The 26,892-nt window shown below is 40.2% G+C and overlaps 6 protein-coding genes and 4 long non-coding RNA genes across 18 annotated transcripts; 6 read left to right on the top strand and 4 right to left on the bottom strand.

The window, feature by feature from the left end:
- Positions 1-226: 226 nt before the first annotated feature.
- LOC124199770 (keratin, type I cytoskeletal 9-like) lies at positions 227-1,097 on the bottom strand. The gene is made up of 4 exons (XM_046595708.1): positions 986-1,097; positions 733-885; positions 584-658; positions 227-504 (listed from the first exon to the last, which is right to left on the bottom strand). The coding sequence occupies exons 1-4, from the start codon at positions 1,001-1,003 to the stop codon at positions 235-237; spliced, it is 516 nt and encodes a 171-aa protein (XP_046451664.1). The 5' UTR covers positions 1,004-1,097; the 3' UTR covers positions 227-234.
- Positions 409-4,763, top strand: LOC124199777. Its single transcript, XR_006877000.1, has 3 exons — positions 409-508; positions 1,455-1,712; positions 4,513-4,763. It is a non-coding gene; the product is annotated as an uncharacterized LOC124199777 (long non-coding RNA).
- A 535-nt stretch (positions 4,764-5,298) lies between these two features.
- On the top strand, positions 5,299-15,984 carry LOC124199767. Of its 2 annotated transcripts, none has more exons than XM_046595703.1 (11): positions 5,299-5,840; positions 5,924-6,445; positions 6,516-6,860; positions 6,928-7,096; positions 7,181-7,554; positions 7,612-7,752; positions 7,823-8,617; positions 8,725-8,897; positions 10,056-10,249; positions 10,932-11,056; positions 14,980-15,984. In XM_046595703.1, the coding sequence occupies exons 1-7, from the start codon at positions 5,505-5,507 to the stop codon at positions 8,357-8,359; spliced, it is 2,424 nt and encodes an 807-aa protein (XP_046451659.1). In that variant the 5' UTR covers positions 5,299-5,504; the 3' UTR covers positions 8,360-8,617; positions 8,725-8,897; positions 10,056-10,249; positions 10,932-11,056; positions 14,980-15,984. The 2 variants fall into 2 exon arrangements, with proteins under 2 accessions (XP_046451659.1, XP_046451658.1); XM_046595702.1 differs by having other exon boundaries at positions 8,719-8,897.
- LOC124199766 (transient receptor potential cation channel subfamily V member 5-like) lies at positions 8,380-14,015 on the bottom strand. Its single transcript, XM_046595701.1, has 19 exons — positions 13,597-14,015; positions 12,663-12,739; positions 12,380-12,558; positions 12,225-12,306; positions 11,979-12,155; positions 11,718-11,907; positions 11,493-11,646; positions 11,282-11,432; positions 11,092-11,195; positions 10,944-11,026; positions 10,474-10,870; positions 10,266-10,397; positions 10,050-10,201; positions 9,788-9,897; positions 9,213-9,376; positions 9,083-9,145; positions 8,957-9,010; positions 8,759-8,884; positions 8,380-8,668 (listed from the first exon to the last, which is right to left on the bottom strand). Exons 1-19 carry the CDS (start codon positions 13,632-13,634, stop codon positions 8,477-8,479), a joined length of 2,625 nt encoding a protein of 874 aa, XP_046451657.1. The 5' UTR covers positions 13,635-14,015; the 3' UTR covers positions 8,380-8,476.
- Positions 14,665-16,113, bottom strand: LOC124199769 (glycine-rich cell wall structural protein-like). 2 transcript variants are annotated; one of them, XM_046595707.1, is made up of 6 exons: positions 15,856-16,113; positions 15,689-15,724; positions 15,445-15,562; positions 15,216-15,349; positions 14,986-15,147; positions 14,665-14,908 (listed from the first exon to the last, which is right to left on the bottom strand). In XM_046595707.1, the coding sequence occupies exons 1-6, from the start codon at positions 16,061-16,063 to the stop codon at positions 14,805-14,807; spliced, it is 762 nt and encodes a 253-aa protein (XP_046451663.1). In that variant the 5' UTR covers positions 16,064-16,113; the 3' UTR covers positions 14,665-14,804. The 2 variants fall into 2 exon arrangements, with proteins under 2 accessions (XP_046451663.1, XP_046451661.1); XM_046595705.1 differs by having other exon boundaries at positions 15,689-15,727; positions 15,856-16,112.
- A 383-nt stretch (positions 16,114-16,496) lies between these two features.
- On the top strand, positions 16,497-17,376 carry LOC124199771. The gene is made up of 3 exons (XM_046595709.1): positions 16,497-16,847; positions 16,922-17,053; positions 17,116-17,376. The coding sequence occupies exons 1-3, from the start codon at positions 16,816-16,818 to the stop codon at positions 17,255-17,257; spliced, it is 306 nt and encodes a 101-aa protein (XP_046451665.1). The 5' UTR covers positions 16,497-16,815; the 3' UTR covers positions 17,258-17,376.
- A 1,249-nt stretch (positions 17,377-18,625) lies between these two features.
- LOC124199776 lies at positions 18,626-19,264 on the bottom strand. Its single transcript, XR_006876999.1, has 2 exons — positions 19,066-19,264; positions 18,626-18,996 (listed from the first exon to the last, which is right to left on the bottom strand). It is a non-coding gene; the product is annotated as an uncharacterized LOC124199776 (long non-coding RNA).
- A 162-nt stretch (positions 19,265-19,426) lies between these two features.
- LOC124199768 lies at positions 19,427-22,003 on the top strand. The gene is made up of 8 exons (XM_046595704.1): positions 19,427-19,668; positions 19,773-19,904; positions 19,968-20,101; positions 20,331-20,699; positions 20,762-20,954; positions 21,030-21,452; positions 21,533-21,706; positions 21,763-22,003. Exons 1-8 carry the CDS (start codon positions 19,637-19,639, stop codon positions 21,941-21,943), a joined length of 1,638 nt encoding a protein of 545 aa, XP_046451660.1. The 5' UTR covers positions 19,427-19,636; the 3' UTR covers positions 21,944-22,003.
- Positions 22,004-22,679: 676 nt separating this feature from the next.
- On the top strand, positions 22,680-23,250 carry LOC124199775. Its single transcript, XR_006876998.1, has 2 exons — positions 22,680-22,907; positions 22,974-23,250. It is a non-coding gene; the product is annotated as an uncharacterized LOC124199775 (long non-coding RNA).
- A 177-nt stretch (positions 23,251-23,427) lies between these two features.
- On the top strand, positions 23,428-26,833 carry LOC124199772. 7 transcript variants are annotated; one of them, XR_006876990.1, is made up of 10 exons: positions 23,428-23,576; positions 23,679-23,915; positions 24,069-24,206; positions 24,287-24,399; positions 24,537-24,628; positions 24,712-24,828; positions 25,347-25,623; positions 25,695-25,802; positions 26,132-26,265; positions 26,344-26,833. It is a non-coding gene; the product is annotated as an uncharacterized LOC124199772 (long non-coding RNA). The 7 variants fall into 7 exon arrangements; XR_006876988.1 differs by having other exon boundaries at positions 26,132-26,833; XR_006876991.1 differs by having other exon boundaries at positions 26,120-26,833.
- Positions 26,834-26,892: the final 59 nt, after the last annotated feature.

Raw genomic sequence — 26,892 nt, 5'->3', positions numbered from 1 at the left:
TTGGAAAAAAAACCTCATTGTTTGACGTCGCGTCTTGTTTGTTTTGTTTGTTTCACTAATTTAACGCTTTTAATGGGGCCCGTCATAATATCTCGGCAGGGGGGGAAAAAGAGATGAAGGTGATTAGAACTGGGTACGGAATCTTGATTTTGGAAATTGCGATTGTTTGATACGTTCTTACTGCGCTACTTGAAACAAGTAGTCTCAAAACATAAATTTTCTTTTCTTATTTTTTTAATAGGAAGAAGAAGAAGCGGGTGGACGGGCGGCACCGTGAGAGGAAGGCATCATCGGCGCTTTGGCCATTCCGCCACCACCGTAAGACGATTGAGTGGCTGCTGGTTTGGGCTGTTGGTGAGCTGCCGGCATGCTGGCCATTCCGTGGTTCATCGGAGCCGCTGATCCGTAGGATCCCGACATCTGCTTAGCCGGTGCCGGTGCCGACGAGCCACCGTAAGATGAAGACATGGGCCTAGCAGGAGCTGCAGCCGGTCGTCCGTAACTCTGTGTAAGTCAAAATATTACATCTCTCTTGTCAATGTTTCTACATCTCTTAGGTTATTTGGTTTGTTTGTCTATTTACCATTTGTTGCTGCTGACCTTTGCCTTTGCTTTTGCTTTTGCCTCCTTGCGAAGGAGCTCTGTGTTGCATCGGCGCCTATGAAACGAAAACAGTTTTGGTTGTTATTTAAAGATGAATTTTTCAATGGGGAAATGAAGTGTTGAACGCACCGCTGATTGGCCGTAAGATGGCTGCCGGCCACCACCGTGAGATTGTTGGCCACCGTAGGATGGCTGAGACTGCATTCCGCCTCCTCTTCCTTTGCCACTTTGACCAGCATCTCCGCTTCCAGTAGCGCAGAGCAGGATCGTCACCAACAGGAGCTGATTGCAATTGGAATTCGAGCCGCGCAAAAAACGGAAATCACATTTTTTTAGGCCTATACGATGAGCGCCAAAAACGGGTTGAAATGGATTAACTTACGGCTGCGGCGAATTTCATTTTCGTTGAGATCGTGGAATGTATAGGACTTTGACTAAACCTGGCGGATGTTGAGGATGAAGTGCGATATCCACCCTATCCGGCCGTCTCTTTTTATACGAGGGTGATCAGAATGGTGGCCATTAATAACACCAATAAAAAGGCTATTAAAATGACCACCGACGGCCATTGAGAAAAAAATGGCGTAATGATTTTCGCGCTCGATTAAATTCACGTGAGGGAACTAAAATGGGTATAGGATTGCACCAGGGGTAGGCTATAGAGTGTGTTTTTTATTACACGGAATATATGTAGGTAACAATCAAAATGCATCTGTTTCTATCCGAACAAAAAAAGAAAGCCGCCCTCTTCACTTTCGCTGGCCTTCGGCAGTTAGTTCTGCATGGATGCACTTGTGCACTGCACGTCTATTATTAATCTTTCTCTTTTTTTTATTTTTCACTATATGAAGGCCTACTGACCTACTGCGTCTCCCAGAACGGCGATGGATATATATATAATGTAGGACCTCCATAAAGCGAAACCGAACTGGCAAATGTAATACCGCTGTCATCTTTCTTTCGCTGCCCAGCAGCGGGTCCGAGAGTGAAAGTCCGACATCATTGACACGGTCCGCAGTCTGCATTGCCGCCACTTCAAAAGATGGAACTCTTTTTGCGCCGCCTTTCTTCTTTTGCTACATCTCTCCCGATATTCTATAAATAGTCAGGTAAGGCTCAATTCAATTATTCACGCTCCGACGGAATTATATAGATAATCGGTCGTTATTCTTTTTTCTAACCCGATTGTTACGACGATTGAAACCGAATGGCCATATAGCCAATTTTTTTCGGGGGGAGATATCTCGTTATTATTGATCGCCGTCTCGTTTCGGCCTAGCCAACCGAAATGCGATCCGCACTGCAGCAACACTCTCTCCCCTCTTCGCCCCCGAAAGAGAAATGGAGTCATATCCATTTGAAATGCAACTCTTTTCAGATTGTTTCCATTTCGGAAGAGAAAAAACATCTCCGTCTTGTGTCCCTCTCGTGTCTTTTGTTGGCCCCTCTTCTCTCCTCTCTAGTTGAAATGAGCCAGTTGAAGGAAGAGTCGGGTAATGTACACTATAACTCTATACCGTAGTGTGTCTACTATATGCTGCTATAGAGATATATATATGAGGAAAGGGGAGAATAAGAGTATAGTCTTCTTCTCCTTTTTGAACGGCCCTGCTGCTGCAATGATGACGAAGAAGAAGCAGAAGAAGAAGAAGACGAAGAAAGAGAGCCATTTCCATAAATCGTTGTGTGTGGTTAGGAGAAAGAGTCTTGTGGGGGTGGGAGAGAGAGAAAGGAGCCATGCAGCTCAACATCCATGGGCCGGTTGTGCTGTGTATGGGTCGCACGGGAGCGTTTGGCAAACGCCATGGCTCGTAAATCGCTCCCATTATTCCCTTTTTCTCTCTCTTCTCTCTTTCTACTTCTACTTCCATTCTCGTCTTCGTCGTCGTCTTCTTGCCACTTATATTTATATCTATTTGTTGGTAAAGGAACACCACACGAATATATTTATACTCGACCCAAACGGCACACACACGCACAAACAGAGTGAGACTCACGCAACGACGCCGAGCTCTACTGTGCCCTACACGTACGACTGGGGGCATGAAAGTTCGTCAAAGGGACACAATCATCTGTGATGGGTTTCGACAATAAGCACATGCCAGCCGACATAATCATCCAGCAGCGCCCATCCGCTTCTTCCACCACCCCTTTCAGCTTGCAGAGTACACACAACGGGAAAAAGTTGGAAACAGATTGTGTAATAGCCTTCGCGGCCCTTGTATGTCTTTCACCTGCTTCTATTTTGCTTTCCCCCCGGTGTGTGTGTGTGGCAGTTTCAAGTGTTTTCATCCAGCAACCTTTTTTGACGACGGCCAGAAATGAGCCCAAAAGGTTTTCTTTTTTCCCGCTGTGTTGTGTACGAACAACCCGAACCCGTAAATCCCACGAAATTGGTGGTTTAGGATCGTTGCCGTTTGCTGGTCTGAATTATGAGAAGAACCGTCAGAGGTCATTCATTTCCACTGTCTAATAATAGAGAGAGAAAAGAAGAAGAAAAAAGAATCGGGTTAGAAAGAAAAGCGTCGGGAAAAAGGGCCGACGCACAAATATATTTGTACCGACTGCGCGCACACAATATGTGATAGGAGGACGGAATCAATTTTTCCATCTCGGGTTGCTGTGCTGTACATCGCCCCTCCGTCCACATCCATTCTTTTCCCCCCTCTCTATTTTTTGGTTGATGGATTTCTTCTTATTGTTTGTAGTTGTTCGATGGCCATCGAGGAAAAATGAGGAACGTGTCGGCCGATGAAGGAGCTGAGATGATGAAGCCGATCACTATGCCAGGAATGCCCGGGCATAGTTCGACATCAAATGAAAAATCCAGCCGCTCTTGATGGGGTTGATTATTATTATTTGTTTTTTTAAAGCCTAGTAGCTATATACTAAGTTGTCAAATCATTTGAGTATTGCCTGGTTTTAGTTACCCTTATCTTAATGGGAGTCTTCTGGGTGTTCAATGTCCGTGATCGTATAGGCCGGTCTGGGTGGTGGCCATTATCATCGGTCATTGACCAAATAGACACAAAACACCGTGAACCAATGATGATACTCTCTCTCTCTCGCTTGTGCTTTAATTGGTTGCATAACGTTTTGGCTTTGATCCATGCCGTAACTAACGAGCCGCTCGCTTTCGGGCCGTGCGTCTTTTTCCCCGTTCCACCCAGTCCCGTTTTGATATTTAATCTAGTGTGCGCAATAACAGTTTTCCCCCCACAAAAGCGACCGATTAAGATTAGAGTTGAAAGCAAATTTCATTTCTCCCCTTTAACGAACCGTGCGATGCTGGCCCTCGACAAAAAAATTAAAAAATGTCAGAGTTAAAATGTAACAACATGATGGACTGTGATGACAAACGGATGCTTGAAATGAAACGTCGGAACTCGGAATGGTTCCCCTATTACACGAAACAACAACGTCAAAGAACACGATAAGTTTTCAGGATTATTTTGCGCATACAAACCAAAAAAACAAACTGAATGCGACGGTCCGACCGAATAACCGACGGGGCTCCGTGTAGTAAATCGCCACCATTCCTCAAAAATCTCTGAGAGAAACACATTTTGTTTGGAGAACGGAACGCGAAAAACGCGACCCGGGATTTTTGTTTTTGGTTTTTCTACTTTCGAAAAGAGAAGCTTCTTCTCTAGGAGAGACGGCCGGGCCGGCCAGCCGCTCGCGTAGCTCGTAAATCTATATACAAAAGATACACGCACAACAGCCAAAAGGAAGTTATTGCTCCGTCATCTCGTGAATGCCGACACTTATCCGCGCAATGTGTCGTCACAGTTATTGTTATGACGTATGTGTAATGTGAAATGACGAGGTTTCCCCCCCCCCCCTCTTGTATACCATCGTCGTCATTGTCTGTGTTTGTCAAGGAAATATTTGTGTTTTTTTTCGCAGAGTTACTCCATCGATGATGAAACTATTTTTCTGGATGGCCTATACAATCAACCCCGAAGTTGCGAGCCTTCAACACTCTGGAAAAAGAGAGAAATTCGAATAATTCAGCGCGGGTAGTTTGAATTGTTATTTTATTTATTCGTTTGGGCTTGGAATGATTATGAATGTTCGGGTCGTCGTCAATGCATCAGCATGCTCTTTTCACGTGGCTCCTGCTCGTCTGATTGGTAATAAAAATAAGCTGGAAATAGTGGCGACGCTTTTTTCTCTCGAGCGCAGCTCAGCCTCGTCGTTGTTTGTGCAGTTTCTAGAAACTTCAAGGAAGGGTTGTGGATGGAGACGTGGGGCTCATCTTTGGTGACGTCTATGAGCTCCCCGTGCTGATTTAGCAGTTCAAAGTCGGCGGGTTCCTGGCTCGTCGCACTGGAAATATATGTTTTTTTCGTCCATCCATTTGCCTTGGAAGGGGTCATTGGAACTTTCCCGTCCGCAGAAAAAAGTGAAAAGTTGAATCGACTTCGTCACATGTCAGTTGGCTCGTAGCCCAATTTGTGTAAGGATGTATATCATAATAATTCTCTCTACATATTCTATTTTTTAGTCAAAGACCGTGAACCGCAAGGTAATTTGTGTATACTTTTTATTACATCGCATGGGTGATTAGTTTTAACGAGGTTTCTACTGATTTTCGTTCGCTTTTGAGTTTGATAAAGCGACGCCATCTACCTTCTGAAATATCTACTACGTAAGAAGTTTTTATTTACAGCAGTCGACAAGTGCCAGTCTTTTTTTTTTCGAATCTGTACAAGGCAACTCGTGTGTTGACAGTCTAGGATGTATTCTATAAACCAGTGGATGCATGGTTTTCCATCAGTCTTTAACAGTATTTTGTTTTGTTTTCTTGTCTGCAGAATTTAATTTAAGTTATCTGCAATCTACAAAGTCTAGTATTGTAAGAAGGAAATTGTACAAAGTTGTGATGAGTTAAGGAAATGGAAAATGATCCTGGGTATTTCACTGCAACGCTACCTGAATCTTCCTCTGAAATTGATGGCGAATTGACCATTCTAGTGGACGAAGATGGGGAGATGGTGCTTGATATTACTCAGACGCTGTCAAATTTTGTTGACCAAAATCAAGAAGGCAGCCTAGTGATTATCACAACTGATGAATCCAGTTCTCAACTCGATAATTCAACCATTACCTGTAATGTGTCACAAGAAAATGCATGTGAAAATTCTTTTCAGTTGGAAAATACTAGTAGTTTCGTTGATGATTCACATCTGTCCATCCCTCAAGTGCCTACAGTGGTTTCAGACCTCAATAAGGTAATACTACTCTAATATCAGTACTGTGAAAGTTGTTATCGTTTATTTTTTCTATGACTAAAATCTTCCATTTTTCTTTACAGGACCAAGCACAATTTTTTCTACCCAGCAACACCTCAGATGTAAACAACTATGTATCTCCAGTATACATCACAGGAGAAGGGCAAACACTATTTGTTATGGAATCTTCATTGCAAGGAGCTTCTAGTCAAGTCATTACAATCGATTCACAGACAAACTTCTCAGAAGAAAACCATGGTTGTGATATCACCAGTACTAAAATTCGCCGACTTCTTCCGAAACCGCCCATCAGTAATTCCACGGACGGCCAACCAAATACTCCCGCTGCTCTTGGTCAGAAGAAGCGTCATAAAAATATCTCAACGTTAAACTACGAAATCTGCCCCATGAATCCTGATGTGGTCGTCACAACGGGTGATGGGCCTACGGCGCAAAAGTTTTTTGTATGCGACAAGTGTCCCACTGAAGAACCTATGAGATTTGCACGTTTCGAAGAACTTTCTCGCCACTACGGCAAGATACATCATTTGCGGCTCGTGAAAAACGCATCTGTGTATTGCAGAGAAGAAAACTGTCCCTTCAAAGTACAAGCTTGATTTGTTATTAAAGCATTGTGTTGAGTAGAGAAGTAATTTAGTTTCTTTGATACTTTAGTCTTGGAGAGTTGACGATCTCAGAAAGCATTTGACCATGGTCCACGGATTCCAAATGGATAGTCAAATTCACAACTTTACGTCGATGGAAGAATTCATGGCATGGAAAACTTCCGAAGAGAAATCCTCGGGTAGTAAATTCAATCGGTCATCAGGAGATCAGCAAATCAGGCGATCAGACAATCAAAAAGTTTCAGTGTACATTTACTATGCTTGCAATCGCTCCGGAACAAAGCGGATTAGAGCCTGTAAAGAGAGCGGCAAAAAGAAAAAATCTAATAGGCCAGACAGTATCAAGATGAACGGAACCTGCACAGCTTCAATTCGCCTTATTCACGATAAAGTGGTATGTTGAGTTCAGGACCAAATTTTTAATTGATTGACGCTGATTACTGACATGTTTATCGCTCTAGTTAAATCGAATCTCGTGCGACTATTGCCCAACGCACTACGGTCACGATATCAAGGAGCCACATCGACAGAATCTGAGCAAACAGGAGAAGGATTGGATATTAGAGTTGCTGCGTCGGGGTTGGAACTCGGACGAAATCGTGAAAACCTTACGAAACGGCACCATAACCGGTTAGTTCTCGATCTGTAGACACATCAGTCATTCAATCTGTCTTGTTCGAACGAGTTTCAGCTTTGACATTTTACGCGCTTCAGGAACCAGTATACGAATGATGAGTGTGACACGGCAGGACGTGTTTAACGTTTGCCGATCTCACGGTGTCGCGAACTTTGAGCGTCGCGATCCAGACGACAAGAGCAGCGTGAAATTGTGGGTGGATGAGCTGCGCTCCAAATCGTCTGTTCTTATCTGGAATCCAGAAGACAATGTTCTTCTTTTGGCCGTGATGAACGAGAATCAAACGGTACTCGCCCGAATTCATTCTCGCATCGTTTACGTTACTGACATTTCCTTCACCTGGGACCGCCATCACCGCCTGATTGCGCTAAGTGCTTTGTCTACAATAGATGACGACGCGTATTTGCTCGCTTACGCCATCACAGATCAGGATGGACTGGAAGCCTTGCAGGTTAAAATAGTTGTTCTTTCATTTTTGACATAACGATTAATTTGCTTTAATTATTAGGCCGTTTTCGCTGCAGTTCAAGCGAAATTGGGGCAAACGTTCCAACCAGAATTCGTTTTTTCTCAAGATCCGTCGAGAGTAGCTGACGCATGGATACCAGGAACGGATAGCTTTCCGATCTTTCTTTGTTCGCCGTGGAATGTAATAATCTAGATTGATCGCACATATTCCTACGAACTTTTTTTTTAATATTCAGGAATTACATTTTCAGGTGGAAAAAGAATGGGATGAAGGCCGAGTCAAGTACATAGATAATGATCTGAAGCGAGAAGCCGTTAAGAAGAGTTTAGACATTTTGCTGGCTGAAAGCGATCCTTCGAAATTTTCTACTTTCCTTCAGCTCGTCAACGGCATGTTGAATGCAGATGAAAGTTTGCATCAATTTTCGCAGTTTTTCGTCACCAGCTACGCCCAGCAAGCTGCCCACTGGTCGAGGTTTCATCCACTACCAGACTGCTCCTCGCTTCAACGGCTAAATGTCGAGTTGGAACTGATAGCTCGTCGGTGTAGAGCGCTCAAACGCTTGGACAAGTGTATATACTCTCTCGAATTCCTGTCCTCCAACCAGCCTTATCAACCAATGACGGAATTCCGCTGCAGCTCCACCCAAAAAGAATCACAAGAAGTATGCAATCTACGCCGCGAAATCGCTGAACAAATGAAAACCCTAGAGCGTGTCGCTCATGAATGTGATAACCTGGATGCCCTGAAGAGAATCAATGGGGCCATCAGACAAGCTTTGGAGTAAACATTGTTTCGTCAGAGAAGTGGAATTGTTTGTATATTCTTTGAAAACTTTTTCTACGGTTGATTTTTTTGAAACAAAAAAGCGGAACAACAACAAGAACAGCAACAAAAAAAAACTTTAAAATTGGTTTTTCGTAATTGATAAATTGACGTTTTGAGTGATCACGGGAGTAGCCGAGCATTTGCTGCCATTGGTGCCAGACTTCGCTGCCGCTTGGGCTTCTGCCAACTTTGCCGCTCTCCGTGCAATGCTTCGCTTGTGAGTATTTCTTATGTCATCCAATTCCTTCATCTCTTCCATATCTTCATCCTGTTTCATTAGGAGGGAAAAAGATACAGTATATATGGGGGTTATTTCAGTTACAGATATTCTCGTGACTTCCGGCCGGCTTGTGTTTACCGATTGTTGTTGTCGAAGCATGAACGCCCTTCTCCCATCCACCATCGGCTGCGAGTAGAGGACCATATTTTCCAATCGGGATTTAGGATCAACACCTCTCTCCACGACGAGGACAATGCGAGCCCACTGGAACGTACAAGTAATTGAAATTAGTTAGTAGCTTACAACTTTCCAGTTAAATCTCGGATGCCTTATTACCTGGCGTTGCCATTCGTTACGCGTTTCGGCGATTTTTGTATAAGTGTTACCCATCTAGTTTGGCAGAATTTCAGAACATATTATTATAGTTAGTTTTCTAAATAGGTTTGTGTCAAAATTTTTTACCATAGCGATCAACATGTTAATCAGCAAAATTCCGACAATTGCCATGTAAACGACGAAAAGAATCTAATTAGAGAGAAAACAGTTTTGATTAAGCTACTTTGAAGGAAGTGTAAATATAAGTCGATAGTACCTTTGCTACAGTTTCGTGTTCCGTCCGTGCAAAAGCTTCGTAGGTACTTCCAAAATTATAGAGTGACATGAGAAACATCATCATCACCGAGTCGACCGGAGTCGGCATGGGATTTTCGGCGTGCTCACGGTTGTTCGGATGAGTGAGAAACACGATGTAGTACGCTGTTGAAAGAAAAAACAGCGATTAAATTTCCATAAATGAACATTGGATCGTCATAAAAAAAAAACCAAGTCCGAATTTTATGCGTTTAGCCTCGATCGCAACGCGTGTAGCGCTGCCTTGAAATGGGGCCAGACACCTGTGTGTTTTGAATTAACAACTACTTGGGGTGATTGGTCTTGCATTCTCTTTTTTTTTCGCAATCCCGGATCATCTGACATGTTAGCCAATTATACGGTTTGAAATACGTCGAGGAGAAAGTATTCGTATGAATTAGCCAACGTTTTTTCTTTTTCTTTTTGTGTCTGATTCCAATCAACCAGTCAATCTGATAACTCAAAATTGGCTCTTTGATTGTAGTTGTTACATTTGTTTGGTCATGCGCAACCTCCCAACTTGGGAGAGCTGTTTACCTTGAGAGAAACCCATGACGAATACCACGTAAATGGTGACGAAACGCAGCAAGTCTCCCATAATCATTCGGTAAATCATGACGACGAAAGGCCCAACTTTCTTGAAACCTCTTTGATTTCATAATCGCACCGATATAGCAAAGAAATTTAATTAGAGTTTTAATAAATTGGAATAAGTTTCTAATGATCTGTGCTGTTCTTTTTTATGCAATGTCTCTAACCTGCTTCTCTGTAACCCTTTCTTTTTTACATGTTTACGTACCTGCAGAAGAAAAGGAAGTACGGAGCTGTCGATAACATGACGAGCACGGCGACGATGTCTTCCTCGGCTCTCAGACAGAACCAGCGCAAAAAGACCATGGCGATGACGAACATGCAAGAAATCAGAAAGAGGACTCTCGACGGAGCAGTGGCCTACACAAATGATGAAAATGTTTAAGGACCACCATTTTTTTTTTAATGGTAAGTTGAAACTTACTAAATTCTCAAAGAACATTTTCCTGCCGAGAAAGCGAGCTTCCCGAGCTGCTGCGCCAAGGTACAAGGCTACACCAATCAAGACGCCAATTTCTCCGCCCATCCTAGCATAGCCTTGTATCGTAGAATCGTACTTTTCCAGGGAAAAAAAAAACAGAATGAATTAATACCATCCATCAAATAAGAGGCGTAATTTAATTCGTTCTTACGTGTTGTAAAATGCACGCGTCCTCCTCATTGTATCTGTGTCTATCTCTGGGTGATACCGAGGATGCCATTGAGATTTTGGTAGGTCGAGGACTGGGACTAGTGATTGGAATGGTAGTTTCTATGCGGGTTGTTGTTATTGGCTCAGTGACCGTACTGTTCAAATCGTCGTAGGCCGTCGAATCAATTGTGTCATTTTCGGTTGGCCAGTTTGTAGTACTCGACAGTGGCATCTCTGTTGATGAAAAGGGCGATGAGGGCCAAGTCATGTCGGTGGTTGTGTAACTTTGCGTTGTAGTCATTTCTTCTCTCAAACGAACGGGAGGACTCGGGCGAACCGTGAAGCAGATTAACGAGATTACAAAGTACAAGGCGAAAAGCAAGAAGCAGCGATAAAACCTGTTTGAACCCACCCATGATTACTGATTAGTGATTGTCTATTCATTGATTTCGATATTAGGTGTACGCTCACCGGAATTTGATGAAAGTGTTCCACTTTGCGTGAAGAAGGTCGATGACGACATCGTCCATCAGCTCTAAATGGGCTTCTGAATCCTACGTGAAAACCGGACGGACATGGATAAGGTAATACCAACTTCTGAAACTTTCTAATTGTATACTCCGAAAACGACGAGATTGAGAACCGAGTCTTTGTCAATGCCCCCAGTAGCACCATCGATCGTATCCAGCTGGGGAAGGGCATAAGCACTGCATGTGACGTTACCTAGAAAGAAAGAAAAAATAGACCCAAGGTTGGTTTATTTTGAACGGTCAACGTCCGGTATGTAGTTCGCGTGATGTAATCCTTACCCAATTGCCAGTAGACTTCTTTTTGAATTTTGAGGATGTGAAAGAACATGTCGCGGCGAGCTAATTTAGCAGCCAGAGTCAGCGGAGTGAGACCCAATCGGTTGCGGATGTTCAACAGGGAACCCAATTCGTGCGCCATGTCAAACATTGCCTGTATATCCGCACACTTTTGTCAAAACTGGATTTGAAGAATGTTTGAAAATTGTATTACCGTCTTGTCATAAATGACAAGCATGTGGAGTACGGTATTGCCATTAGTATCTTGGCCGTTGGGATCCGCGCCTTTGGCCAGCACAAGTCGATAGCATTCCTCTTGGCCGAGACAAGCGGCAAACGCGAGAGGATATTCACCCCAGTAGACGTAACTAAAGAATTTGAATCCTGGGTCAAGAACTGCATTTTGTCTCCATAGTTCTCAATCGTCGTAGTCATATACCCGTCGTAATTAGTAACTGCGTCATTCAGAACAACTTCTGAAGTGAGACTGTCGTAGCGACTGGCTTTCTGATCTTCTGGACTCATGAAATTACCACAGCAACGATCCTGGTAATTGACTCCGTTGTCCAGTAAATATTTGACCATGGCAGGATCTTCGTTAACGATTGCGATGTGAAGTACGTTCTCGCCTGATTTTGGTGCGAGAAAATTGCTATCGATCGTTTCGCGCTAAGTAGACAATAACAGAATTGATACAGACCGTAGTACTCTTCGTCGAGGTAGATGTCGACAATCAGTTTCGGGTAGAATTTGAGAAGCCTTTTCGCCAAATCTGCGTGTATGGATGTAGCCGACAGCATGCACAGATGCATAACAGTCTCTCCGACACCGCCCCGCTGGTCTAAATCCCAGCAAACTTCCCGATAATGCGTCGGATCTAGATTTTTTCGAATTTTTCCTAAAATAATTTCTCGTCTTTAAAGCAAAAGTTTGGTTTTTATTATACCTTTATCGTTGGAGAAGTTATCCGCTACGTATTTTTCAATATCGAATTTGTAGGGATCTTCGACTTCTTTGAGACAGGGTAGCTATTAGATCGTGCAATAAGGCGGGAGTGAATATAGAATAGTCGGTAATATAATTTAATGAGAAAAGATTTACCAATTTGGTTTTGGCTCGACCCCTATTTCTCAGCAAGACGAGATGTGCGATGTGCACCATTTTACCTAGGCCTTTGTTGTAGAGACAGGGCTCCACCATTTCTACTATAGTCTTGTCGACTTCAGTAAAGTCTTTGGTCTTGGAGGCCTTTTTCATCAATTCAATCAAGAGCCCACCCCCTGCAGATGGATTGTTCCGGCGAAAAACATAAATCCAGCAGTCATAAAAGATGATTAAGTAGACAGGAATAACAAACAATAGTAAAGGTGTCGGAAGACATTACCTTTGAGATCGACCAGTTTGTAGCAGGTTGATGATGCGGCACCCTCTGCCTGCTTTTTAATGCCGCTCGTCACATTGCTTGACGCATTACCCATGTTGACGATTAGATTCCAAGTCGGCGCCCCCCGAAATGAGAAAATAAATCAATTGACTGTTTTAATGGATAACTTGCACAGCGGGGCACTAATACATAGGCCGAGAAACTAGGTGAGGCTAGCAGCACAAGAGCTATTTAATCAACTACTTGGCTGTTAGTTTGTTGCACTGTTCGAGAGAACTCTTGGGCTATAATAAGTATCGGCTGAATGTCGTTGTCGACGTCGTCGTCGTTGCGCTATCGACTCAACTGTGTGTCGAGTGTCCATGGAAACCAGTACAGCCAGCGCGGGCTCCAAAGTGTTGTGGGGAAACATCGAATGGTCTCAAGTGCCGGGCCGCGACGACGACGACGTAAAACAGCTGGGAGAGAATGCAACAGAACTTGTCACTACTATGTCGTACGTGCCTGGCACCGTTTGAACTTGGGCACATGAGGGATTATATAGCTCTTCCGCTTAAATGCCACGGCGCCCCTGTCCGTGCCGCCCTCCAACCTGCCCCCTCCTGTCCACCCCGCTTGATGCTTCCCCCCCCCCCTACTCTAGTCATATTTCATCGCGGGTTATTGCCTCGAGTGCAAATAGTTACCGGGAGACGGCACAGAAGTTTGTCCCGACGCTCCACCAATTCTTTTTTTTTTTTTTTTTTTTCAATAGAACCTGATGCGTTTTTCCACCCTGCGCATTTGTCGCTCGACTGATTACTTTTTGTCGCCCGCCCACGCCAGCGATACAAAATAGTCAAACACTAATACAACTAAAACGCGCTTGAATTGGATTAAAATAAGATTGAAAGTTAATTGTAATTTGATTTTTTGTTTTTTTAAAGATACTTACACAGCGGTGATTTCGTTGCTGTTGCTGAAGAACTTCATCTTTTATCGGTCGTCGGTAGATCCTAAACGGAGATCGAACTTGTTGGTCGACACTGGTTAGATTGAAAAGTGCGCGCAACAATGGAAAGCCATCGCTAATATCTTTTTTTGTGAAGATTCCCTCGCGGTATCGCGGTTGGCGACCAACAACTTTCAGCTGTACATAATGGGGCACAAGCACGCACAAAGTCTTTAGCTCACAATCGATTGAATAGTAGCGAAAATAGTCCGCTCTTGATGGGGTTGTTTTTAGGATTAAAGCGAAAAACAAGCGAATCGCACGCCCGTCTCGATGGTGTTGAGGTAACCGACTCGACACCGAGTGCCGGGTGTTGTAGCGGGGTAAATATACTTGAGCCTATCAGCCTATCAGCGCGTAGCTGCCACTCCGGCGGTGGCGAAAAGGGGGTGGGCGGGATGATGGAAGGATCAAACATGGGTCGGGAGGTGTTTGGACTTGAGTTTCCACCGAAAAAGTCAACAAAGGAATCCAGTGCTATGCAATCCCTTTGCTTACAGTCATTTCAAGTTGTTGACGTCACAACAGTTCCATTTTAAAATACTTAACTTGCGTAGGTTTAAAATTTATCGATGTTTGTTGGTTTTATTTAAAACGAAATTACGTCACTTTGTTGTTTTATTCACAACGGGTTAAAAATATTTTGACGTCGTGTAACCTTTGTTCGTGATTCCCTTCGGCATTTTATAGTGTCGGATCGAAATGTCTGAAAATTGTTGAAAGGAAAATATAGCACGTGAAAACGGTCGGACGCCGTCTGAACGATTATTGTGCAGATCAAACGTACCTAAAAAGAAAATGACTGCCAGCACGAGATAGTCATTATTCTTTTGTCGAGGTGCCAGCAAGAATAATGATGGCCAATAACAAGCGAAAAATAATAAAGCGAAAGCGACAACAAAAGAAAAAAAGACCAATTCAATAACCAACCAGTCACAGAACATTGTGCGCTTTTTGAAAAATGATTTAGTGGAATGTGTTTTGAGAAATGATTTATGTGACAGAGCTCAGTCGAAGTTAAATTATTCTTGTATTTTATTATAAAAAATGGGTGGTGATATAGTTTATCACGTGAATATAAGTTATTAGATAAATTGGGAGCTGTAGGATAGTAACGAGGACTTCATTGACGAGCAGACAGTCTTATCTAATTAACCAAGAAGGGCGGGTTGTTGACAGGAAGCTTGGCTGCCAATTGCTTTAGCGCAGCATTTCAGTTGACCCGGACATTGGTAGTCTTGATAGCATGGTTGGCCTAAATTTACCAATATATTAATTATTTGTTTTATTTCTTTTTCTTTTTTTTTTGTTTTTCGTGAAATCAAGGTTTACCGAAGAGACCACCGATGGCTCCAAGGAAACGAGGGTCGGTTTCTCCCGGACCAGAGCGGCCTTGAACATCTCCGCCAGAAGATTCCTTAGTTGCTTCATCGGATCTTTTACGACGCTCGGTCTTGTCTCCGCTTTCACCTCCTTGATCAGCGCTACGGAATCCTGTTGGATCAATGAAAATTGAATTAGAGTAAATGATTTTTCTAACAGAAAAGATTATTAATTTATACCAAAACCACCGTTGTAACCGCCGCCTAGCCCGCCATATCCGTACTGTCCTGGATAACCATATCCACCAGCTCCATGATGGTGGCCGTAGCCATTTCCGCCGTATCCACCATAACCACCGGGATATCCTCCAAATCTGTAATCCAATATTAGATTTTACAAAAGTTCATTTATCGCGTAATATTAACTGCGCATTAACGTGAGTAGTGTAACAATATTGAAATAACTTACCCTTGTTGACCATATCCACCATATCCGCCGTACCCTCCGTACCCTCCTTCAGGTTGGCCAATTCCTAAGCCCAAAATTCCAGGGCATCGGCCAGGTTTGGTGGTTCCAATCGGGTAACCTAATTAATTATATAATTCTAACTTAATTAATGGGTTAACAAATTCGTTTAATGCAATTATGTTAGTTAGAAAGTATGTTCGTTCAATTCTTTTAAAAAAAAGAATCTTTGTTTTTTTGTGTGTACCTGCGCCGAAGCCGCCACCACCAATTGGACGATTAGCTCCTGGTGAAAAAAAAATACATTTTATTTATACAACATCAGTAAACATTTATCTCTTAAGATTCCATTTAATAGTTGAAAAAGTACTGTCACACAAAAAATTACTTTGAAATAAAATGCAAAATATTTACCGCCCAAAAGTCCAAAGAAACGAGAGTCAACATCTCCATTGGAAGGAGAACCGGCAGCTTCGATCACTACGCTGTCGTCAAAGGGGCCATTACGAGTGCCCACGTTAGCGTTATCTTGAGATGTGCTGGGCGAATCTTCAAAGATCACACCGCTGGCTGTGGCCGAAACGACCAACAGTAAACTCACAATCACTCGTAAAGAAAACATTCTATTGGGAAAGACAACGTTCAACTGACTTGACTACCCCTCCCAGTCAACCACTTTTATACTCTGGCCGCCTTAAGGTAAACGTAAATTAACTGTCGAGGTATCAATCCTATTTTGAGGTCAGGATATCCCGCTTTTTATCCGTCCTCGCCGCCAATTGGTCAGTTTTCGGTGGCGCGTGGGGGGGATGTAGAAGAGTCAAGGTGAAAGGATTCTTCCGGTGGCTTGTATCAATATCTTTCAAGAGAAATTTTGTTTTCAAGAAATTTAAGTTCCGTGAAGAAAAGTGAAAGTTTTGGGTTTTTTTCTCTTTTCTTCTGCAGATAGCGGTCAAGGTTGATGATGACGAGATGCTGCTAGATCCCAAGACGTTATTTTCATCATTTAGGTAAAGGTCAGGGTAGTAACAGTAACTTTGGGTTTTCCATACTTCGACATGTCTTTGTTACTTTCGGGGTTTTGTTTTGTTACCGATGATAACCGCTTTGTCTTACTTATTCATCGTACCCCCTTTCACTTGGGAGTGAGCAGCGCGACGGCGGTGAATCATATAATTGCATTCAGCAAGCGTATGATATGTCCTCCTGCTGATTAGCCAAGACCTTGGTTTTTTTTTCATAGCAGACTAACTAGTCACCGCATCAAAAGCGAAATTTTGACAAGCCCAAATTGCCTTCAAAAAGCGTGTTACAAGGCGAGACATTGTGATTCTTTGTCTTTTTAAATTATTTTGCTGAAGGTTGTTTAACAAAATGGACGGTGACTGGGATATCGAGAAGTATAAGTAAGCTTTGTAAACGATAGCTTATCATTCTGAATTTTTGTTAGTTATGTTTGAAACTTTGAATTGTGAAACAGGAACAAGTTCGAGCCTGAAGAACAATGGGAATTGAAGAAGCAATTCATGGAAACACACAAAACTCTTTTCTCTGAAGATCGTGTTGTTTGCCTCGCCCAGGTTCTCGTCAACATGGAAATTTTAGGAACAACGTATGTCTATAATGAAATTGAAATTAAGCATGTAAACTAATTTCAGATTTGATTGTTTTTAGATATCCACTAGAAACCATGAAGACTGTTAATGAATTATCGGTAGATATTGTTGGAGAGTTCAGAGAAAGACAAAAGACAAGACTTCAGAGAACATTTGTGGGGGCTGCAGCAGCTGCTAATGCTAAATTCAGTCGCAAATAGACATGTGATTTGCTGCATCATTTTTTACAGTTCTGATAATTCATAAATTGAAATTGACAGCCTAATTATTGCAATGCATCATCATTGATGAAACCTGATACATAACATGGATTCTTGAACTTCTTTTAATTTTTAAATTTACATTACCTTAATTTACATACAAATAAGCTTTGAACATTGTTTTGGTGAGTATCTGCTTTTAGCTTGATGAATGAATAATCAATTGTCAGGGTGATACATCTCTTCTCCTTAAATAATGCAATAGCTTCAGGACTTATTTTGCAGGCTTAATCTTTTCAGATTATACACTTTGTATTGTGTATAAGCCTTGCAGAATTTTATCTGTTGAAGTTTGAATTTTTCCCCCTTTCAGCTTGTGTAGTAGGTTGCAGGAGTGTATACTGACTTAATTCCTCTACAGTGTTTCAGGTTCATATTAATTTGATCAGGTATTGTTTTTCAATGACAGGTTTGATTAAAAAATCATTATATATGATTTACAGGGAAATACAACAAATGTCGACAACACTTCCAAAAAAATTCTTTTTATTGCATAGATGATAGATGTTCATCAAGAAAAACATTGAATGTTGAATATAGACCTTTTTCACAATGCGGAAAGTCGGGATTTTACAATCCGGCAACGCCGCAATCGGCCATCTTTGTTCTAATTAATTTTTCCCCGTGTAAATTCCCATAAGGAATCGGGGTCCCTTTACTTTTAATTCATTTTCTACTTATTGGTGTCTTCAGTCCAATATATTTCTCGTGTATCTTGTTCCCCGAATAACTGGTAACATTTTCATGTATGGTAAGTATTACTTGTGACTTATATTAATTATGTAATTTGAACTTTCATTAGGTTGTTTTGATTCTGGAATGTCAAAACAGACATGTTGTGTGTTTGTGTGTCTGAATAGGTCAGCCAAGTTATGTATTTAACTAAAGATGTTGACTGGGCATCTGGCACCAACACGTAATCATGAGAATAATTCCATTGGGATGGCTACTGTTAAAAGAATTAGTCGCTCTGTAAGAAGGCAGATTGCTAGTATATGTTGAAAGATGTAAGAGGATGGTATATTATTTATATTGATTATGTCATTTCAAACATTATTTAACATATTTCATCATTTTCTCCCATAGACACCCACACGTTCCAAAAGATGCAGTAACTGATGTCATGAAAGATAATGCTGGAGATACCCAATGCAGAACACCTTTGATTTACACATCAACAAATTGGTGAATCAACAAACGAGCAGCATCCATCTACCTGCAACACAGCTCTTGCATTAGAAAACCAGGCATTGGTTCTTCGAATAAAAGTATTGAAAAATGAAAAGACAATAACTAGTTGAAACAGTGTCACATCTTCAGTATCTGTATTAAAAACTTCTTTTCACCTCGTTTAATACAATGTTTCTCTAGAAAAAAGAATCGTGAGTATTCTTAAACTGATAAATAAATAACGATAATGAATCAGGTAGCCTAATCATAGTGAATGCTTCGTCAGATTAGGAAACTAAATGTTAAAGCAGTTGAATTAGTAAATTTTAAACTAGTTAACCCCAAATACTTTTGAGGGAATTGTTACCACATATTGTGGATGTTCAATAAAACTTTTGGGATGCAAAACTTACAGTAACAGATTCATAAACATTGTAGCTGTTACCGCAGCCAAACGGCAAACACACAACATGTCTGTTTTGGTTTTGACATTCCAGAATCAAAACAACCTAATGAAAGTTCAAATTACATAATTAATATAAGCCACAAGTAATACTTACCATACATGAAAATGTTACCAGTTATTCGGGGAACAAGATCCACGAGAAATATATTGGATTGAAGACACCAATAAGTAGAAAATGAATTAAAAGTAAAGGGACCCCGATTCCTTATGGGAATTTACACGGGGAAAAATTAATTAGAACAAAGATGGCCGATTGCGGCGTTGCCGGATTGTAAAATCCCGACTTTCCGCATTGTGAAAAAGGTCTATTATAAATGAATATCAAAATAGGACTAGATACTAGAAGCATGCTAGAAGCCCCAAAATAAAAATCGCGAATCGGAGTAAGAAAAGGTCAGAATCATCGGAGAAAATAGAAAAAGCAAGTTGCAACTTGCAACTCCGCATTCCGCAAGTGCTTAAGTCGACACTCGACAGTCGACAGCATTCGAATTTCGTTCATGCTCATTAGTATCACCTTTGTAGCAGTCTAGCAGACCATTTATACCACGCTTGAAATTGAAGTGAACATTGAAGTCAAAACACAGACTGCTCAGTAGCAACAAGACTTCCCGAAGCTATTCTTTAGTTTTAAAATTGTATCAGTATATCATAAAATCAGAAACCTTTTTTACTTTAAGACAATGGAACAAGATTGGGATATCAGCAGTTATAGGTAGGTTAACATAAAAAGTAAAATTGATTTTATCAACATGTAGCGAGTTATAGGTAGGTTAACCTTAGATATTAATCTGATCTGTCCCTAAATCTGTGATCCAGGAATAAATATGAACCAGATGAGCAATGGGAAATGAGAAGAAAGTTTATGGAGGCAAATAAGCATAACCTGCCTGAAGATCGAGTTGTATGTCTTGCTCAGGTTTTGGTGAACATGGAATTTTTGGGAACAAAGTATCTCATTAAATTTTAATGTAATTGAAATGAAACATTGATTATTTTTTGTTATTTCTTTAGATATCCTATTGAAACGATGAGAACTGTTAATGAACTGTCACAGGAGATTATTGGAGAATTCAGGGAACGACAGAAGTCTAGGCTGCAGAGGACATTTGTTGGTGGTACTGATGCTGCAAGTGCAAAAGCAAATGGCAAGCTTTTTTTTTATAAAAAGATTTCATTTCCAAAATTTTGCCTTGGAGCCTTTCATTCCTTGTAGTATAGCCTGTGTTCAGTTCTTTCCTTTAGTTTTTTTCTTTTGTTAGTTTGTGTTCTGACTTCAGACCAAAATTTTTAAGTTTTAATAACAGTGAATTTTGTATTTTTTTCTAAACTTACATAAAAAATGTGACTGGTTTAAATTAATATTTACTCTTCTAGGTAAACGACCTGATGCTAGCACATTGAAATCTCAAACAGAAATGAGAATTGCAGAATCAAACGCATCATATTTCTTGTCTGCTATCCTTTCTAGTAGAAGCGCTGTTGTAAAAGAAGAAACCACGTTAAAACAAGAAGAAACTAGCAAATTGAATACGTTAACAGTAGCTTCAAACGGAAATGACAGTAAAACGGAATCACGCAAAAGGAAAAAGAAAAAAGTAGCTCGCTCTGTTGAAGAAACACACACGGACAATGTTACATCCAACAGCGACTGTATGGTAACGCGGGATTCTTCGCAAGTTTCTCGTCAATCAGAGGAAATTGGTGAACCCATCTGTAGAAAGAAAAAAATTAAAAACAAGAGTGGTATAATCCTTTGATGAAATATTAATGAAACCTTTATTTTTAACCGTTTTCTGATAAAATAGTTGAAATTACAAACCCAAAGCTTTCAAATTTCGTAATAATAATGCTTAAGAAGGAAAAAACAAGAGTCACACGGAGTGCCTCTGGCGATACTCTTTCGAAACCAAATTACCGACAAATAATTGAAAATTCTGCCCGTTTATCTGCTGTTCAGCTACAAGTCGTAACAAAGTTTTCGGATAATCAGAAGAAATGGTAAATATCTATATTTATTTTCAAATTTTGGGTTATTGTGGAATTCATGTAAAATTATTTTGTTGTTATGCGAAGGGAAACTGTTCTTCTTTTGGATGGTAGAAAAATTGCGTCGTCGCTTCACGAAAATCAGAAATTGTCTGCAAAAAATGTCTCTAAACTGGCCTTTATCAATTTGGAAAAGACCCACTACCAAATTGTTGTAACTGACACCAAGTGTGTTTCAGTTGGGCACTTCATGTCGCAAGAAGAAGATGCCAGGCTAACACGAGCTGAAAACATGTTGAGTACTAAGATTACAAAAGAAGTTATGAGAGGGAAAGCAAATTCAACTCAAGATTGTTCCACTGACCACGCTTTTGAGATCTTATCAAAAGGTGAGACTACCATCACACAACCAGTTCAGTCTACGTCTGCTATGAGAATGATGAAATTGATGGGTTGGACTGAGGGGACCGGGCTTGGACTGCAAAAGCAAGGAATTGTCGAACCGATAAAGTAAATTAATGTTTTTTTCTCTTAGTAGGCCTATATGATAAATTATTAGTTTAAAATATTTCATGAATCCTTTTTTTCAGATCTGACGTGGTTGTTGGCAGAAAGGGTATTGGTTACCACGACGGTTCCAGAAATGCTGAACCATTTGCAAAAAGTATTCGTCGCTACCTACAGAATTATAAAAACAGCGCTTCAGTCCATAATATTGTATTTTCCAGTGAGTTTTCCAGTGAAGAGAGGAAGTTTATTCACGAGTAAGTTACAAAGAAAAAAAAAATCGAGACATTTATTAACGTTTGATTTTCTTTAGTGTTGCTCGTAAAATGGGAATGCTCTCTTCCAGCATTGGCAAGGAGCCTAAACGTCAGTTGACTGTCCGTCGCTCCCCCTGTAAACCTCGCCCTTTAATTGAACTACTTAATCGACTCATAGAATCAAAACAATCAGATCCTCTCTTTTCTAGAATCAATCTTATTTCACCAACAGGCTAGCTTCTTGAATAATATTTTTGCTTGTGAATCCCAATAAAATGCGTTGGATTTCACATTAAAGGATACGTAAGTTTATTGATTTAAATGAGTAGAATGGATTGAGTAGAATGGAAAAACTATAAAATGTCTTCATTAACTTTATTTTCACGGTAAAAAGACATACGATAAAAAAAGTAATGGCTTGATGAGTATGCGTCGACAGTTTCCCTCTGGGGGGAGAGCCAGAAGGAGGCTTTCAACCTGGAGTTAATTTGCGACATCGCCAAGCTTTAACGAATAATTTTTAAAGAGTAGTTAACTCAGAGGTTAACTGATTGGTAAGCTTAAATTAAAATAATTACACAGCATGTTGATACCGAAAAGATCATAACCAAGTCTTTCATGGCGCGTCAGTATACGTTCCCTACCACACGTTCCTATTTGATTACATTTGTGCTTTCCAGCCCGATCGAATTTTAGCTGCGTGAAGATAAAGAAAGTCTAGAACCCAAATCCCAGACAACTTATATTTTATCCTGTCTCTTGGTTTATGATTATTCTTTCTGTATACAAAGTCACATGAAAAGACGAAGTCAACCGGAACGGAACAATAAAGGTAACAAGGTGTGCTGTAGTGGCGTGATTTGTTAATCATAGACATGACATCTCGAATCTGGTACGGATTTTTCTTTATTCAAGATTCCAACACAATTGTGTTTTAATCACTTTAAAAATTTGCCATTAAGCTCTGAAGTCTGAACATTTTGTATTCACAGTTCACACAGTCGGACTTTTGGACTTTTGCCGCTTTGGCTGATTGCTGCAATTGCGGAGATGCCAGTTACCGATGCGGACGTTTTTAATTGCATAACTGAAAATGACAACGTTGCGCCTTGAACGATATTTTCAATTTTTCAATATGGCTGCTGGCATTCGACGAGGAAATGTAGTACATTCATTCCCGTCATTTTTCGTTAGATAAATGGTAATTTCTGCTTGTATTTTTTAAGGCTATTATTGAATGTAAAGTTTTTGTGTGGTGAATTTACAGGTAACAGCTAACAGCCTCCAATTTATATTTTGCGATTCCATTCCATCACGTTGCCTGAAACTGCAGTACATTTTCCCAAAATGTTTCTTGCAGCATGTTGTACGTTTCGTCACATGATTTCGTCACGTAATTTATTCTTTAGGATTTTAATGTGCCTTATTGGAGGAACTCACCAAACTCGAAAATGGAAACACCAAAGTTTGCTGTGTTTATTGGGACTGTTTATTGGGTCACCAAATTGGAGTGACATGTGAATCATGTGATGGTGTGGCACATGCATTTGGAATCACCGTGTAAAATCAAGTTTACTTATGAGTGGGGTGTTGCTTTAATCTGGCATCTTTCTCTCAACACATCCTTAATAATTAATGAAGGCAAGTAGTTTTTTTTTTTTTTTCATTCTGTTTGTTGGGTAGCGTTTAACACACTGTTTTTCTTTTTTCAATTTCATAGTAAACCAAGTGAGATTATTCTTGGAACAACTTTGGTCTGATGAATGAGAAATTCAAATTCTTCTTGAGTACTTGCGTGTCATGGCTTTCATGCTCTTCCATAGCCTAGATGTGTCATTAATCAAGTTGTTTTGAAAACAACCCAATAAATGTATTAGTCATAAGTAAATTAGATATATTAGTTATAAGTAAATCTTTGTGAATCTGTGCACTGTAGAAATAATGCTGTTTTTTTTTTTTTGTTATTTTACAGGTTCTACTTCAGCTGTAGGCCTACCCCTTTCGGTTGTTACTACGAGAAAATGAGATGGCATCTTGTGTCAGTCTCGCCAGTATTTAAGTCATCATCGTGGTGTTGTACAAATATACAGCAAACAAGTAGATGTCTTTGCACATCCATTAATACTGCAAAAGAATTCTTTGTTGATTAAAGAAGAAGTCCAATATCGGCTGCAATCTGCAGAATAATCCATCTCGTCGCAGACTCGCAGTAAGTGATGATTTTCCTTGTGGCGACGTTTTGAAGTAATAGGATGAAGACGGTTAATGTTTGTTCTACGTTTTATCAATTTGTTGGCCATTTTTATGATTCTAAGCATTCTAAGCAGTGGTTAAGGTTGTGAAGTTGTCATGTTGTCAATAGGTGGGGTTCGAATTCGTCAACCAGAGGTGGTCTTTGAAAGCCAAACCACGTCATTCGTTTCCGGGACAATGTGCGGATTGTGCGGTGTTGTATCCATTACGTCGAGTTTCCAACCTTTTTCATCATCAAGATGGAAAGGTAATTTTGTTTTAGATTTTCTCCATTACTACTGTGTATGTTAAATAGTAATGTTCATGTATTTGTTTGTGGATCTATAGGTGGTTTTGCCTACAATTTCAGTCCCACTCCCAGTGTGTCATCTGGCCAAGTGGCCTGAAATTGCTGTCCGGATGCCGAAATGTCGTCTCGTACCAGAAACTTTAATGCAATGGTAACTATTTTGATATTCGTTTTTCAAAATTAAGATGTTGTAGTATTTTTATTCAGTACATTCCTTATTTTGGTAATTCATTACATTTTAATTTTGATTCAACTACATTTGATTTAAAAAATGGGTTTTTGTTCCAGCTGTAAAATTACAAAAAAAAAATGTTGAAGCACCTTTGGAAGAAGTCATTGGCATGCTAATTTCATTTTGTAACTACTGTCGGCTTCCATAGGTAATTCAATCTTTTTCCCTTAAGGTTCTGATTGCTAGATTAATTCAAGCTGTTGAATGATTGTGTTTGCTGCCAATGTGTAGATGGTGAAAGATGTGCTTGACGCGAAACAAGCTGCTGTTGTCTATGCTGGTGTTGGTGAATCTACAGTTGCTTTTCTTACCTTCTTCAGCTTCTCTGGACACATGGTTTTTTTACAGGTTTTTTGTCTTAATGATTAGAATTAGATTGTTTCAATATAGATGTCAGAAAATGTAAAGAAATGTAAGGACCAGTCAAAAAGAGATTTAGTGCTGAAGCCTTAATTAAAGAAAGATGATATAATTGCTTTTTTGTTTTATCTTCATGTGCTTTACATGTGAAACAGCTTTTCCTGTCCAAAGCTAAATTCCACTTGGCAAAATTATCTGATCACATGGATTCATTGCTGTCCATTTTGCAGAAACCAGAAACAATTTTATATTAATTGACACATTTCCTTTAGATTCAACATGTTTAACTGTTTGATGACAAAGTTAGTCAGAACTCCAACCCTAACAGCTGCTGCTGCCGCACAGGCACAGGCGCACAGGCAGAAAAGTTATTCTATTTCTTCAGACAATTGTGTTTTATATTTTCTTGAATCCCAAGCTCTCTGTTAATATTATAGATTTTTATGTTGGAAAAAATAAGGAAAGTTAGAAATAGCTAATCAAATCATTTGTGTGTTGTGTCATAGGGAAATATGCTGGAGTAATCTAGTCTTCATCCTCATTTGATTCGTTTCGTGCCAGCTAGTGGAAGGCGTGACGAATTCCAGCAAGCAATCAAGCAATATCCAGTCGTTCCGTTCAGTCATTTGAACAGAAATCTATTGGCTGTCGCTATAGTTGGCTAAAATGTCCACCAGGGAACGCGGGTGTGTTCAAGGACGGAAAAATTCAGCCATTCTGTTCCAAGACGCAGCCAAATTTGATGGTCTTGACGTTTACCTTGTTAAAATTGAAAATTGAAAGGTATTTCTGCTTTTATATCTAATGTTTAATTAATGTAAAATATCGATTTGTAAAATTTGTGGGTGATTTAGCATGTAAAAAGCACTTTGCCAAAATCATCGGACTTGAAACTACCTGTACATTTTGCCGAAATGTTGTACCTCCTACTGGCCTCGTGTGTCTTGCTGCTTGTAGACAAGGTAATAATGTTTATGAATTTCGTTAAAAGAAAGCTATAAATGTCGGTGATTAAAGACGAGAGAGTAGATTTTGTTTCATCTTAGTTTCAATATACGTGAATCATTGGGCGTGGTTTTACATGATTTAATTTTAATAATTACAACATTTTTTTGTGAAATTCGAAAATCTTGTTTACTCTCGACTCCTCCGAAAAATGTCTTACATCATAACAAATTTGACCAAGTGCTTAATTCAACTTTACTCCTGTCAATTAGATTTTACTCTTTTCAATTAAACATTATAAATGTGTTCCTTAATAGTAAGTTCACTAGTTCAGTTTGTAAAATAGGTTCAACAGCCAGGTGATATTTCTGCATTGTTGTTTTACACAACTTGGTTTTTGGGTGCGGCCAGCCGGTGAAAGGTGCTATCAAATCAAGTTGAGCTGTTACATGGAGTCTGTGGTGGCGGTGTTATCCTGGAGTGTGTTGGTGTTCTGACTGTTTGTGTTAAGTGTATTCTCTTCGTCAGATAACAATTTTTCATTTTCGATTGAAGTAGGTTATGATGTAGATAATGGCACATCTGGGCTTCCTCTTCTCTGGTCCCGTTTCCCTAATAATTAACCAACGCTCGCCGGTGGTCGCTCACTCGCTATGAAACTAGGAGGATGAGAGGGCTCTGGTCGAACGGGGACTTGAAAGGTTGATGATCCGATGAAAACTTTTGGAAGATCATGAATCTAATTAGGAATCCTACTATGATTAATCGAACCTAGCAAAACTTGTCTCGCACTCTTCTCTCTTCTTCCATGTCCAGGGAATCTACCTGGGCAGAGTCTCCCCCTGTCTTGATTGGTTGGACTTTGCAGGAGTAAAGTAAAAAGTGAATTATTTAAACCTTGTCCGATACAAGAGCTTAAATTGGTAACATGGAAAATAATTATAATAAAGAATAAATTAACAAGAAAAATGAAATTAACCTGAAATATATAGTACGTTATACGGTCATAGCAAAATTTACAAATACAACATTGATAATCTTCTATTTATTTTCCATGCTTACGTTTCGTTATCCTTATATGTTATATGTTGCATGGATGTGACATGA

This window comes from Daphnia pulex, chromosome 8 (assembly GCF_021134715.1).
Source record: "Daphnia pulex isolate KAP4 chromosome 8, ASM2113471v1".
Classification (NCBI taxonomy): domain Eukaryota; kingdom Metazoa; phylum Arthropoda; class Branchiopoda; order Diplostraca; family Daphniidae; genus Daphnia; species Daphnia pulex.
The sequence above is the reverse complement of the archived record's forward strand: the minus strand, read 5'-3'. Positions and strand labels throughout refer to the sequence as shown.

What these genes read in the sequence shown, in the direction of transcription:
- LOC124199771 (XM_046595709.1), top strand. Translation starts at nt 16,816, where the DNA reads ATGGACGGTGACTGGGATATCGAGAAGTATAA. An exon ending in TGGGATATCGAGAAGTATAA is followed by an intron (nt 16,848 to 16,921) that starts GTAAGCTTTGTA and finishes ATTGTGAAACAG; the next exon opens with GAACAAGTTCGAGCCTGAAG. An exon ending in ATGGAAATTTTAGGAACAAC is followed by an intron (nt 17,054 to 17,115) that starts GTATGTCTATAA and finishes GATTGTTTTTAG; the next exon opens with ATATCCACTAGAAACCATGA.
- LOC124199766 (XM_046595701.1), bottom strand. Translation starts at nt 13,634, where the DNA reads ATGAAGTTCTTCAGCAACAGCAACGAAATCACCGCTGT. An exon ending in AAATGTTCTTTGAGAATTTA is followed by an intron (nt 10,202 to 10,265) that starts GTAAGTTTCAAC and finishes TCATTTGTGTAG; the next exon opens with GCCACTGCTCCGTCGAGAGT. An exon ending in TGCTTCGACAACAACAATCG is followed by an intron (nt 8,669 to 8,758) that starts GTAAACACAAGC and finishes CTAATGAAACAG; the next exon opens with GATGAAGATATGGAAGAGAT.
- LOC124199770 (XM_046595708.1), bottom strand. An exon ending in CATCTTACGGCCAATCAGCG is followed by an intron (nt 659 to 732) that starts GTGCGTTCAACA and finishes TTCGTTTCATAG; the next exon opens with GCGCCGATGCAACACAGAGC. An exon ending in AAGGTCAGCAGCAACAAATG is followed by an intron (nt 505 to 583) that starts GTAAATAGACAA and finishes TGACTTACACAG; the next exon opens with AGTTACGGACGACCGGCTGC.
- LOC124199768 (XM_046595704.1), top strand. Translation starts at nt 19,637, where the DNA reads ATGGAACAAGATTGGGATATCAGCAGTTATAG. An exon ending in TGGGATATCAGCAGTTATAG is followed by an intron (nt 19,669 to 19,772) that starts GTAGGTTAACAT and finishes TCTGTGATCCAG; the next exon opens with GAATAAATATGAACCAGATG. An exon ending in TGCAAGTGCAAAAGCAAATG is followed by an intron (nt 20,102 to 20,330) that starts GCAAGCTTTTTT and finishes TTACTCTTCTAG; the next exon opens with GTAAACGACCTGATGCTAGC.
- LOC124199769 (XM_046595705.1), bottom strand. Translation starts at nt 16,063, where the DNA reads ATGTTTTCTTTACGAGTGATTGTGAGTTTACTGTTGGTCGTTTCGGCC. An exon ending in TTTCTTTGGACTTTTGGGCG is followed by an intron (nt 15,728 to 15,855) that starts GTAAATATTTTG and finishes TTTTTTCACCAG; the next exon opens with GAGCTAATCGTCCAATTGGT. An exon ending in CGGTTACAACGGTGGTTTTG is followed by an intron (nt 15,148 to 15,215) that starts GTATAAATTAAT and finishes TTGATCCAACAG; the next exon opens with GATTCCGTAGCGCTGATCAA.
- LOC124199767 (XM_046595703.1), top strand. Translation starts at nt 5,505, where the DNA reads ATGGAAAATGATCCTGGGTATTTCACTGCAACGCTACCTGAATCTTCC. An exon ending in AAGAAAACTGTCCCTTCAAA is followed by an intron (nt 6,446 to 6,515) that starts GTACAAGCTTGA and finishes TTGATACTTTAG; the next exon opens with TCTTGGAGAGTTGACGATCT. An exon ending in GCCTTATTCACGATAAAGTG is followed by an intron (nt 6,861 to 6,927) that starts GTATGTTGAGTT and finishes TTATCGCTCTAG; the next exon opens with TTAAATCGAATCTCGTGCGA.